The following is a 12,976-nucleotide window of genomic DNA, read 5'->3' as shown; positions in this document are numbered from 1 at the left end:
GTGGAAAAAGAGAAAAAACAAAGAAAATTAAGATGACGTTACCTGCTGGCAATCGTTAATAATTTGTGCAAGATTTTTGGTTTGCCTTTGGAGATTTTATAGAGATCGAGATCTAAATTTGGGTTTTCCAGTTGTGAACAAATTAGAAACCTGATATTAGCACTTTCTTTATTTTTAATATTTTTTAAAACTGGCTTACCGAGAATAGATGTTTAATATGGTCTCCCCAATAAATTTGGAAAGTTATTTGTGATCAACAGAATCAAATTAGAAACCTCATATTAGCACTAATGTTATTTTTGTTAGGACCTGCAGGAGAAGGATGCTATATATGTAATATATGATGTATTTTCCCATTCTATGATGAGCAATTTATACATGACACAAGTATATTAGTATAAAATTACATTAATTACCAACTTTGGCATTTGTACAAAGCATCACTAAAAGTATGTAGCTGTTAAAGGTCTATTTCAAAGATTTGTTTAAATCTATGTTCCACATTGTAAATGTACTGGAGTGGATACAATATATAACCACTTATCATGAAGTACAAAAATCTATCATACTAATTAAACATATAAAAACCTAACATAGAAGTGCAAAGTGATAGCCCCTTACCAAAATAGCAATACAGAAAATTTACAAAATAATACAATTGTGAGTTATCATGCATGACTCTAAAAATGAAGATTCACCTAATAATATATTACAATGAAAGAGAGTTTCTTAGTACAGATTGGTCCGCATTATGATCAATATCTTCGTTTTCAAAATCCAACTAAAACATTGAATCTGAATTGTTTACATGATCACTATATGAAAATGTAATTGTAGTTAAAATTTACATTTTTTTTACTATTTTTTTACTATTTTTTTTATATAGGTAGAAAATCACTTTATCTAAAAATTGTTGGACCATATTTAAAAGTAGAAAATTCTTCCTATCTATTTTTTTTTTTTATTATTCGATGCTTCGTGGAATAATAATGCAAATGAAAATGTAAAAGGCAGTATTTCGCAATATAAGCAACTGTTCTTACACATTAATTAAGAATTGCAAAAAGGCTTGTCGTGATAATTAATTAAACCTAACTGCCTATACATAAATATAGAGATAGAGGAAGAAGCAATTTTATTCCGGGTAGGTCTCCAGTGGTTCACACATTTCATCAAACAGTTGTTGTGCAGCTTTGTTTTTCTCCGCATAGTAGTTCAATCTGGACTCTTCTTACTTCCCAGTTCACGCAATCACACATTCATTACCAGTTGACCATTAACACTGTACCCTGTTACTCAGACGAAAGTGCAAAGGAAAGTGAGGAAGACAAGAGCTTCTGCATCTTTTCACCTGAGCAAAACTGTCTTCTGTGAAATATCAAAGTTATCTCAGAGCATCTCAAGTTCTGAAAATGTAGCCTATAAAGAAGTTGATGCACTTCGGCCGAAGATGTGTTTGTTTATGTTTGTACAATGTCACTTGCGAGTAGTCGCTCTGAGGATAAATTGACAGAAGCCGGGAACATGGCAGCCTCCAGTAGGATTTTCCAAAAAAAAAATAAACACAAACAATATTCAATTCTTACCTTAACCCTGTTCTAAAAACAAACAAAAAGTGAAGTAATTTGGTTTATTTTCATTGTGTCTGCACTTGAAAAAAAGAAAAAACAAAGAAGACTTTCCCATGGCAAGACATTGGTAAAAATTAAATCCCACATTATAAGGTCTCTTTCAGACATTTCATCGAACAAGTTGTGAGCACAGTCAAGGATTAACCCCAATTTCACATTCATATCAATTTTGAACGGGAATGTAAACACTGCTCGACGAGCCCCAATCAGACAAGAGACTTAACCTCAACTTCTTAAAAAAAGAAAAACAAATTAGGTATTATATTAGTTTCAAAGCATGCCTCAAAAATATCAAAAACTATTGTAGAATTAAGCATGATACAGGAGATGAAATATCAAAACTTGTAATCTCTCCACGCCCTTTTTCGTACCATTTGCATTCTTAATTTAACCTGAAATTCTAGGGCTAGCGAGTAAACAAAATACCAGAAAGTATACAAGAGTTGTACATGTATGCTATTTGAGACTGCTATTTAATTACTTCTAAATTTTTGAATTCATAGGGGTGGCTAAACACCCATTGGGTTGCATTAAGATCCGCTCCCGACTCTTCATCACCTCTCTTGACAAATACAATTTTAGCCTTCTTTGATAACCTGGGAAAGAACTCAAGCATCTCAAAAAATACTTTGGCATCCTCTAAGTCAATGATATTGAATTCCTCTAACAGAGGTGCAGTGCTGAGCACAAGTTTTGCAAATTCTAGCATCGACTTGGAGCATCGCAAGGACAACTCAGTGGCTCTTGCATACATAACATCCACAACCTCAAGGTGCTTAAACAAGCAGTCTTGGATTGCTTTTGATTCCCACAAAGCTTGATCATGCGGTTCATCCATATCCTCAGGATCCCAAAACTGAAAAAATGGAAAAGAACAAAAAAAAACTTGTCAATATGATCATTAGGTAGTATGATTGGATATACAGAAAGATTGAACTAAATTTGCTAGTAACATATGATTATGTTGATCCGATCAAAGCCCCAGCTTTGTATAGATTGGTACTGGACCAGTTTAGAAGCAGAGACCAGATTTTAGACTATGGGGATCAATGTATACAGAGGAGCTATTGATGTTTATTTCCTTGAAAAAGTATGGGGGCATTTTTTAGAAAAGATGTAGCAATGTTACCTAAAATCCAACACATCAATATAAAAATTTTGGATAAGAATGGGGTTCAGTTGATCCCCATTCTTGCTTATTGGATCCCTCACTCAACCAGGCATTTAAAGTAATTGGTAGCTTTGTAATTCTTTCTGGTTTCCTTTGCTACAGGACAACTTAAAAAAAGATTTGTATTTAATCGAGCATTCAGTTTTGCCCAAAAATTTAAGAAGTAATATAAAAAGTAAATAAAAAATTAATCAAATCATATATAAATTGTACATAGAGAACTACTAGACCTCTATATGGAGTATTTCTATGTTCGGTGCATTTTGAAACAAGCAAAGAACAGTTGCAATCTCCTCCGGGTAAGTACGTAGTTGCACAAAAACCTCTGTCAAATGATTGAAGACTGGAAGATTTTCTGAAATAGGTCCCATGCCCAAGTACTTGCAAAGAATTAAATAGTAGAAATTATAAACATTAGCCAAAAAATAAGCTCATAGTATTGCAGTATCAGAGAATTTTGTACCGGTGGGATCGGTCAACACTACAGTACCACATGTACATACCAGAATTTCTTCCGCTCATAGTTTTTGTTCTATCATATTTTTATTTTTTTTCATTTGCTAGCCTCTCCTTGGCTAATTTTTCTTAATTTATCTTAACTAGATCACAACCTTTCTGTACAAAAGTTCAAAGGAAGCCCTATCAATGGTATTCCGAGGAACAGGTATGCTAATATCATTGTAAACAAATTTAAGCATATATCAATCTTACATCAATGAAATCACAACCACATAATTCTAGCTGTTGAATGTTAGAAAGGTGCCCAAGAGCACGTTTAGGGCCTGTTCGGTGCGCCTAAGGAAATGGGAATAGGAATGGGTTGCAAAAAAATTTGAACTGATTTTTACTGTTCACGTGGGAAAAAAAAAATTCAGTCTGAGTGAATTTTCTTTTTCCCACGTAAACAGTAACATTTGGGTTTACGCCGAACAGGCCCTTAATGTTGCTTTCTTTCCCATGGTTTCCTAAACTAAACTCTTGATAATCTCCGCTACTTGAACTGAGATAAATGCATCCCCAGGTCAATTTTGGAGTTTCCAAACAGATATCATGAAAGTCACCACAAATATTCAAAGAAGTGAGATTTGGTGCAAGGATACGGAGGCAACCTTGCTGTACAAAAAAAGAAAGTGTCAAGTCATCTAGCAAAGGGCAACATGAAACCAACTTCTCTATACCAAACCCCGGCATATGAAAATAAGATAACTGAAGGGTGTGTAACAAAGTAAAGCCATTGAAAAATTGGGGAACGTTAATAATGCAATAAGACAGATACACACGTTCCAGTGCCAGGCAAGAGATGAGGCGGAAAGGAACACAGCATTTTTTATTTTTGTTAATACCAAATCTTAGTTCTAGATCCCTGATACCATTTCTAGACAAGATAAGCATCCATCGGCCAATCGCCTCACTGCAAGCATGCTCACTAACAAGTTTGAATTTTTGAATCGGACCCTGGTGAACCAGTAATACTTGGTCAACCGACTTAATAAGTCCAGACTCTGTAGAACTTTCTTCAAAGACCAAATCTGGAATCAAAGTCCATGAATCAATCCACTTGCTCGAGAGGATGCTTGTTCTGACGACCTCTTTGAGTGGGAGTTTCACTAAAATTTTCACTTTTAGATTAGCTGGCAAGTTGGTGATATAATCATGATTCAAATCAATATTAACTCTGCTTTTTTGGGGCTGAGGTCTATCCATTGATAATATGAAGTCAATTTCATCCTGCAAGCAGCATTAAGAAACTTTTTTTTAAACTGCAGATCCGTCCATAATTATTAAAAAACTAAATTTGCAGAATTACCCATAATCTAATAGTCAAAGGCATAGAAAAATAGTTACAATATTGAAGAAGACAAGAAAGAAAAAGCTACATTGCATGGCCAAGAAAATCAATAAAAACCTCAACTCTAGAAATGCGCACATGAAGTGATCTGACACCTAGCCCCATGTAGTTGGAAATCAAATAATTGTATGACCAGCATTAGTTTCTATACATTCAACAATAAATTTAATTTTAGGACCAGTTAATTATTTTTTGTTCCTTTTTTTTGGTTGGTGTTGAGGGTTCAAATTGCAAAACTTCTATTTTGAAGCATTAATCCCTCTATTGTATAGCTGGGGTAATGAAATGCGAATATTTTTTAGAAAATAGAAGAACTAACAAGGTGTTGTAATCATCTACTCCTAATAAAGCAAAATTTAACATAAGCAAAATTAGTACGACATAGGCCTTAATACCAAAAAAGGTAACTCTTTAGAAAAGTATGAAGATGAGAGAGAGAGAGGACGGATTTTTTTTTTTAAATAGAATTGCATTGAAATAATTTAATAGAACAAGCCCAGACTGTTGGAATTTTCGAAAACTAGCCTCCACCGATCCCTAGGATCGGTGGAGCAAAAAAAACACATCCTACACCGATCCCTAGGATCAGTGCAGCCCATTTATCACTCCACCATTCCCTTGCCGCAGAATGTCACAGAATGTCACAGAAAATCAGAAAATCAAAACAAAATAGCCCTCCACCGATCCTGTGGATCGGTGTAGGTTTTTTTTTTTTTTTTTTTTTTTTTTTTTTAAAACAGAAATTTCTAATTTTTTTATTAAAATATTAGAAATGTTGAATATATTTCTTTGAAAATAGATGAAATACAATATAATTTGATTTATTAGAAAGACTGCAACAAATAACCCGGATCAATATTTTTCAGGCCGGATTTTTCGCGGCTGTAAGAAAAATTAATATATTTCTTTATGTGTTATTGGAAAAAAAATAAAAATGCTTAGATTCTGAGTTATTGATCCCGGTTCAAAAGTCACTTCTATGTAATCCAGAAAATATTGTGATCTTTCTAGGACATTTAATTTATAAAAAGTTGTATCTATTTTTGAAAAAAAACAAAAACTTTAATTTATTTAATGATTGTTTTTCAAAAAGAATTCTCAAAATAGAAACAATTTTTTATTAATTAAATGTACTAGATGGATCACAATATTTTCTAGATTACCTAGAAGTGACTTTTGAACCGGGATCAATAACTCAGAATCTAAGCATTTTTATTTTTTTCCAATAACACATAAAGAAATATATTAATTTTTCTTACAGCCGCGAAAAATCCGGCTTGAAAAATATTGATCCGGGTTATTTGTTGCAGTCTTTCTAATAAATCAAATTATATTGTATTTCATCTATTTTCAAAGAAATATATTCAACATTTTTAATATTTTAATAAAAAAAAAATTAGAAATTTCTGTTTAAAAAAAAAAAAAAAAAAAAAAAAAAAAAAAACCTACACCGATCCACAGGATCGGTGGAGGGCTATTTTGTTTTGATTTTCTGATTTTCTGTGACATTCTGCGGCAAGGGAATGGTGGAGTGATAAATGGGCTGCACTGATCCTAGGGATCGGTGTAGGATGTGTTTTTTTTGCTACACCGATCCTAGGGATCGGTGGAGGCTAGTTTTCGAAAATTCCAACAGGCTGGGCTTGTTCTATTAAATTATTTCAATGCAATTCTATTTTAAAAAAAAAATCGAGAGGACGTACCGCAAAAAAGTGAAGACAGAGAATTTGACGGAGAGGCAGTGGAGAAAGGGAGGATTTAGGGTTTAGTCTATTTTCGCGCCAATACCACAAACCCTATTCGGGGAATATATTGATAGCACCCGAGTTAACTCAAATTAAATTTTTGAGTTTAGATCCGGTGGTCCGGACCTAAACTCAAAATCCGAACCTATTTGGGATGGAATTCGCATCCTCTGAGATATCACAAACTTTGAGTGCTTTTTTGGAAAATCTGAACTGTTCAAAAACGTGGTGCACTAATCTCAAAGTAAAAATAATACTGGCCCCTGCACTCGTCGGTCACGCAAAAAAAAATTGCCGTGTCATTTTTTTGCATTTTTCATATTTTTTATTTAAATAGAAATATTTATAATTTATTTATTTTTAATATTGAAATATTAGAAATATTTAATATATTTCTTTAAAAATAGATAATATATTATATAATTTCATTTATTAGAAAGACTGCTACAAAAAACGTGGATCAACATTTTTTGTGCTGAATTTTTTTGTTGTTGTAAGAAAAATTAATATGTTTTTTTTTTAGCCACAAAAAATCCAGCATGAAAAATGTTGATCCGGATTATTTGTAGAAGTCTTTCTAATAAATCAAATTATATAGTATTCTATCTATTTTTAAAGAAATATATGAAATATTTCTAATATTTCAATACAAAAAATAAATAAATTATAAATATTTCTATTAAATAAAAAATATGAAAAATGCAAAAAAAAATTGAAACCCCAAAAATAATTTACTTTTTTTTTTGGAAACCTCGAAAAAAAATTACATGAATTAAGTCTAAAACCGCAAAAAAAAAAAATTACAGCTTGGATAGACTTCGAAATAAGGCGAAAACATGGATAGTATCTTAAATTTTATATTTTTTTAATATTAATAAAAAATTTCGGTAATTCAGTCTTTTTACATTATGTAATTGATTAATTTCTATTTTCAGCTATAAAAAGACATAGTGTACCAATTTGATTATGAAATAAAAGTCATATTTTTTTTCTCTCTTTCTCTTCTTCTCTTCTATTTCTCTTCTTCCCTTCTTCTATTCTCATTTGTATCCACTTAATACAAAAAACCAAAAATTCTACAAAGATCCAGTACATATCAGTGTTGTAAATAACTGTATGCGATCATTAAACGGACAAGGTACCACCAAGTGATTAATTAGAAATAATCAGGAATAATTGGCTATAATCAGAAATAATTAATCGAATAATTGAAAAAATCCATGACAGCACCGCCAATAACTAATCGACTGATTAATCGTCATAAACGAACGTTTTTTTACAACACTGGTCCATATATTGTAGTATATTGAATTATACCAGCATGAGCTCATTTGGGCTTATTTGGACTTATCATGGGCTTCATATTTTCTTTTTCTTTTTTTTAAGCCTAGTGCAAAATGGTAGGATGTTGTCTACTTATAGCTTGGAATGATTGTTCCTTGGCAAGTAGTAATTCATACATTTAATAAACCTATCACATGTATATTTTTTCTATACCTTTTGTAAATATTCAAACTTCATGTGAGAAGCATGAAATGTTCATACTATTTCTGTAACTAAGGGTCATTTAGGTGTGACATTTCATATTTTACATCTTCCTAAATAAAAGGTGCGAGTCAAATTTTATATGATATGATATGATATGTATTACTTAAAATCTATTGCGAATGGACATTAGCATTCCAACATATAAGAATTATATTTCCGAAAATTTTTAAGATATTGGAAAAAACCATAAATATTTATGTTTTAGAAAATTAGACCTCTTAAAATTTATATTTTTATTTAAACTTTTGATCAGTTAATTAACAAGTATCTAAAAATTGATTAAAATTTACATATTATATATGAAATGGATGAAAAGATTTATCACAAAAGATATAGTAAATTGATAAACTAATATATAAATCTTTAATGATTATGCTTGTGTTTAATACAAGTTATAATAAAAGCAAAATCGATCAAATACCTTTATTTAGGGGTAGATTTTTTAGATAGAAAGTAATATTTGATGTAACTTACACATAATGATTTAGCTAATATTTAATTTGTATTTTTTATTTGAATAATGTTATATGTTTACTGTTTTATTAGCGATATTTTGTATTTAATTTAGTTAGTATGGTTATTGGAATTTTGATTGTGTTTTTATTGGACCGCCTGTATAAATGTCTTATGATGATAGTGATGAATCAGGGTTAGTTGTATATCTGATACTGATTAATCTTTACTTTTAAGTCTTTGTCTCATCAGATTCAGAGTCGATCCAAAATTTGATGCTCATTAATTTAAATTAATGTCCGAATCTTCTTAGACATTATGTATGAAATAATATATTTAACAAAAAAAATTTAAGTAATATAAAAATAAAAATAAATGACCTTTTTAGTAAAAATTAAAAAAATCAAGTCATCTAACTATTTAAAATACCACAAGAAATTTTCCTATTCGAATTTCAAACTTACAATTTCTTATATATAAAATATTGTTTCTATCACTAAATTAAATATATATTTTTTTTTAAAAGATTAAAGAATGAGATACATAAATGTGTTCAAAATATATAAATACCTTAATCAAATCGAACTGGCGAAAAACGGAAGTCTTTTTTTAATTAATTTTTTTGTCGCTTTTGCATGACAACTTTTGGGTCAGAGAATAAATTAATGAGTGAGTCTATGGTACTATGCATATCACGGGTTGTTGTCGTGCTACGGTTCTATATTCAGTGGCATAGCCAGGAATTTTGTCAGGAGCAGGCGGAATATATATAGTTGCAAAAAAAAAAGTTTCAACATAACAAAAACTACAATATCAATGAAAATAAACAAGAAGTCAATATATATAATTAATATTATAACACTTTCTTTAATTGACAAATTTAAAGAAAGAAAATCACAAATCAAAAGACTTTCTAAATTGATATGATAACACTTTTCTTTTGTTTTTCATTTCAGAAAAGAAATGCAAAAATATTTAACAATTATGAATTTCTCAATGCAATTCATCTCAGTACAGTTTCATTCGGTTTCTTACCAATTAGGTTTCTTACCTACTTAATATGCAACTACTCAGATTCAAAATTAAATTAATATACTAGAACCAATGAGTGTCATACTTGTATAGAAAAATACCAACAAAAAGCATAAATTAATGAATTTAATTTGGGCATGATGCATGTCAGCAAAGACAAATCCTTCATTTGAATATTAAATTGTACAAATACCCATTTCTAGCTCCAATATTAAATTTTACCAAGTGAGGTGTTCAGGCTCTTCTAGCACCGCAATATCAGCAACCTCATCTTGTATTATTTCAATTAAATACCCCACTGGTAAGATGCTCCTTTTCTCCTTGGAAAACTGCAAAAGTAATTTGAGATAAATCAGTTATTTTTCCTGAATTTTAGAAGTTGTGTGATCTCATTTAAAAGAAACTATTTTGAATTCTAAAAAGGCTACAGATATAGCTTGAGGGCTGCCTCCAAACATGCTTCCAAGCAATGATTTACAATCTCCCAATTCACAATTCAAAGTCCCACTAAAAATTCATAGAAGTCAATGTCAATGAAGCTTCCTTCAGATTTTCAACCCCAACAGAATATCCTCCAGTTGCTTTTGTTTGCCATTTTGTTTTCACCAGCCAAAAAATGCACAATAAAATGACCTTTTTCTAGCCCCAATACCCATTTTAAATAAATCAATCAATTAAGAAACTAAGTAACTAACTAGTAGAGAACGACAAGGAGCGGAGGTCAGAGAGGCGTGGTCAGAGATTTCATTGACAGACACAGAGAGGCGCGATTTCACTGACAGTCATGGTCTCAGGGAGAGGCATGATTTCAAGGAGTGGTCAGAGGCTCAGAGCCAGGAGCGGAGCGGAGGCAGTCGCGTGGTTAGGCAGAGCCGCAGGAGTGGAGGCAGTCGCGCGGTTTAGGGTTAGGCGGAGCCGCGGAGGTAGTCGCGTGGTTGTTTCTATTCCCCTAACGGAGCGGAGCCAGGAGCAGGAGGGATGAAGCGTTCTTCTCCTAATGGACTGTGAAACAATTGGGCCAGGGGTAGGCATAATTTAATTCAGGGGTAGGCAAACTTTTCAAGGCCCATTAGAAAACCTGGTCCAAAAAAAAAAAAATTCCTAGGGGTAGGCAGCTGCCTACCCCTGATACACAGTAGCTCTGCCCCTGTCTATATTAGAGTTTTCAAATCCTAACGGTCGATCCGAACCGTTCATCTTGTTCTCCATATTAATATGTGTTTGGAGACCAAATTTTACATTTTTTAAAAAAAATTTACTATTTTTTTAGATATTTTGAAAATCACTTGATCTAAAAATTCTGGACCATCTAAAAACAGTGATTTTCAATAAATCTAAAAAAATAGTAAAAAAATTTCAAAAAATGTAAAATTTGGTCTCCAAACACATATTAATATGGAGAACAAAATGAACGGTTCGGATCGACCGTTAGGATTTGAAAACTCGAATATAGAGCCGTAGCACGGTAACAAATCGTAATATGCATAGTACCACAGACTCATATCTATAATATATGAGTTCTTTAATATTAGTGTGAATTTAATCCGCAGGAATTTGAAAACAGATCGGATGGTCAAGATGTATTAAAGAGGATATAAATTCCATCCATACAATTCAATTGAGTTTTTTAATAGTTGTTAACCACTTTTTAGAAATTAAAGCTTATGAAATTTCTAATTCTCATACCTCTGAAATTAATTTTAGAGTTTCTATTAAGCAACATCAGTAACAAATTAAAAAAAAGATAAATAATTTAAGCCAATCATTTAGTCAGTATAGAGTTTATAACCAATTTCTTAATAAGAAGTTTTACTGCATATTTTTTTTTTTTTAAAGTTCTCATATCTTTGAAACTGAATTAAAAACTGTCGTATCATATTAGAAACTCTAGTTTATACTGTGATATTCAACCAAGTGTCGTACCGTGTCTAGTATAAGTAACGTGTCGTGTAGTGTCCGCTCCATACCAATTTTGAATATTTAGTCAGGACAGCCGGATCTGAACTCAAAATTCAATTTAACTCGGGGGATTCGATTCCCCAAATAGGGCTTGTGGTAGTGGCGCGGAAATCCAATAGACTAAAACCCTAAATCTTCTCCATCAATTTTTCTGCCTTCACTTCTTTTTGGTAATTCCTCTCTCTCTCTCTCTGTGTCGCACGTAGTTATCCCAGCTATACAATTTTGTGGTTGGATATCTAGTAGGGGTGTCAATGGTACCTTTTTAGCCGTTTATCCGACCCGTATCGTATTCGATAAGGTGGGTATAGGTAAGATTTTTTTTCCGTTAGCTTATTGGATATGGGTATGGGTAAGAATTTTTTTTCGTTAAATAAATGGGTAAGGGTATGGGTAATGACTATTTCGTACCCGTTACCCTATAAGGTAATTATAAAATCTAAATATATATTCAATTCAATTTTCAAACCACTTAAATGTATACTCAATTCAATTTTCAACCCACTTAAATGTATATCCGTGTTTTTGAATTTTTATTCTTTATAAAAAATAATTTAGTTGGAATTGATTGCACATTTATTTTATTTTTTATTAAAAATGCAATTATATATGTGTTAAAATGAATGAGTTTTTTATGTTTAATTTGTAAAATATAATAAAACTAATTATTATACTAGTATTATCCGTTATTCACCCGCTACCGTTTCGTTACCCGATAATATTAACGGGTAAGGGTAGGGTAGGGTAAGATCAATTTTTAATGGGTATGGGTAGGGTATGGGTAAGGTCAATTTTAATGGGTATGGGTATGAAAATGTCTCCACCCGACCCGTACCGTACCCATTGACACCCCTAATATCTAGGCGTTTGGCCTCAACTTTCTTTGATTTAATAGATAAATAGAGGGAGAAATGTTTCGAATCAAAGTTTTACAATTTGAACCCTCAACACTAGGGGTGCAAACGGATCGGATACGAATCGGATACGGATCGGATATTAAACGGATACAGATACGGATCGGATATTTTCGGATACGAATACAGATACAGATATAATTCGGATTTTTAATTCAAAATATATATCTAATTAACTTGTTACACCATTACAAAATATATATCTAATTAACTAAAATTCACCAACATAACTATAACTTTAATTAAAAATACCAATACAAAAGATATTCTAATATAAAAGATAAATAGACACAAAAAAAATTATCTCAAATCTTAACATATTCGGATGGAATATGCTAGCATGCTATGCATAGCATAGAACCCCTCCATGCAACGGCTCGGATTTTGAGTTTTCAAAATCCTAATGGTCGATCTGAACCATTCATCTTGTTCTCCATATAAAGATGTGTTTGGAGACCAAATTTTACATTTTTTGGAATTTTTTTACTATTTCTTTAGATTTATTGAAAATCGCTGTTTTTTTATGGTCCAGATTTGCTGAAAACAGCGATTTTCAATAAATCTAAAGAAATAGTAAAAATATTCCAAAAAATGTAAAATTTGGTCTCCAAACACATATTAATATGGAGAACAAGATGAACGGTTCGGATCGACCATTAGGATTTTGAAAACTC

General features: G+C 31.6%; 1 protein-coding gene across 2 annotated transcripts; it reads right to left on the bottom strand.

Annotated features, from left to right (window-relative positions):
- Positions 1–1,653: 1,653 nt before the first annotated feature.
- On the bottom strand, positions 1,654–3,574 carry LOC144545773 (uncharacterized). 2 transcript variants are annotated; one of them, XR_013508579.1, is made up of 2 exons: positions 3,033–3,574; positions 1,654–2,472 (listed from the first exon to the last, which is right to left on the bottom strand). XR_013508579.1 is itself a non-coding variant. In XM_078294336.1 (2 exons), the coding sequence occupies exons 1-2, from the start codon at positions 3,171–3,173 to the stop codon at positions 2,101–2,103; spliced, it is 528 nt and encodes a 175-aa protein (XP_078150462.1). In that variant the 5' UTR covers positions 3,174–3,574; the 3' UTR covers positions 1,696–2,100. The 2 variants fall into 2 exon arrangements, 1 of the variants encoding a protein (XP_078150462.1); XM_078294336.1 differs by having other exon boundaries at positions 1,696–2,487.
- Positions 3,575–12,976: the final 9,402 nt, after the last annotated feature.

The sequence above is a fragment of the Carex rostrata genome, chromosome 28 (genome assembly GCF_964058835.1).
Source record: "Carex rostrata chromosome 28, lpCarRost1.2, whole genome shotgun sequence".
NCBI classification, from domain to species: Eukaryota; Viridiplantae; Streptophyta; class Magnoliopsida; order Poales; family Cyperaceae; genus Carex; species Carex rostrata.
Note: the sequence above shows the minus strand (reverse complement) of the source record. Positions and strands in the feature narration are given on the sequence as shown.

Coding starts and splice junctions, on each gene's coding strand:
- LOC144545773 (XM_078294336.1), bottom strand. CDS start 3,173: ATGGGACCTATTTCAGAAAATCTTCCAGTCTTCAATCATTTGACAGAG. Junction 2,488..3,032: donor TAGAAATACTCCATATAGAG/GTCTAGTAGTTC, acceptor CCATTTTTTCAG/TTTTGGGATCCTGAGGATAT.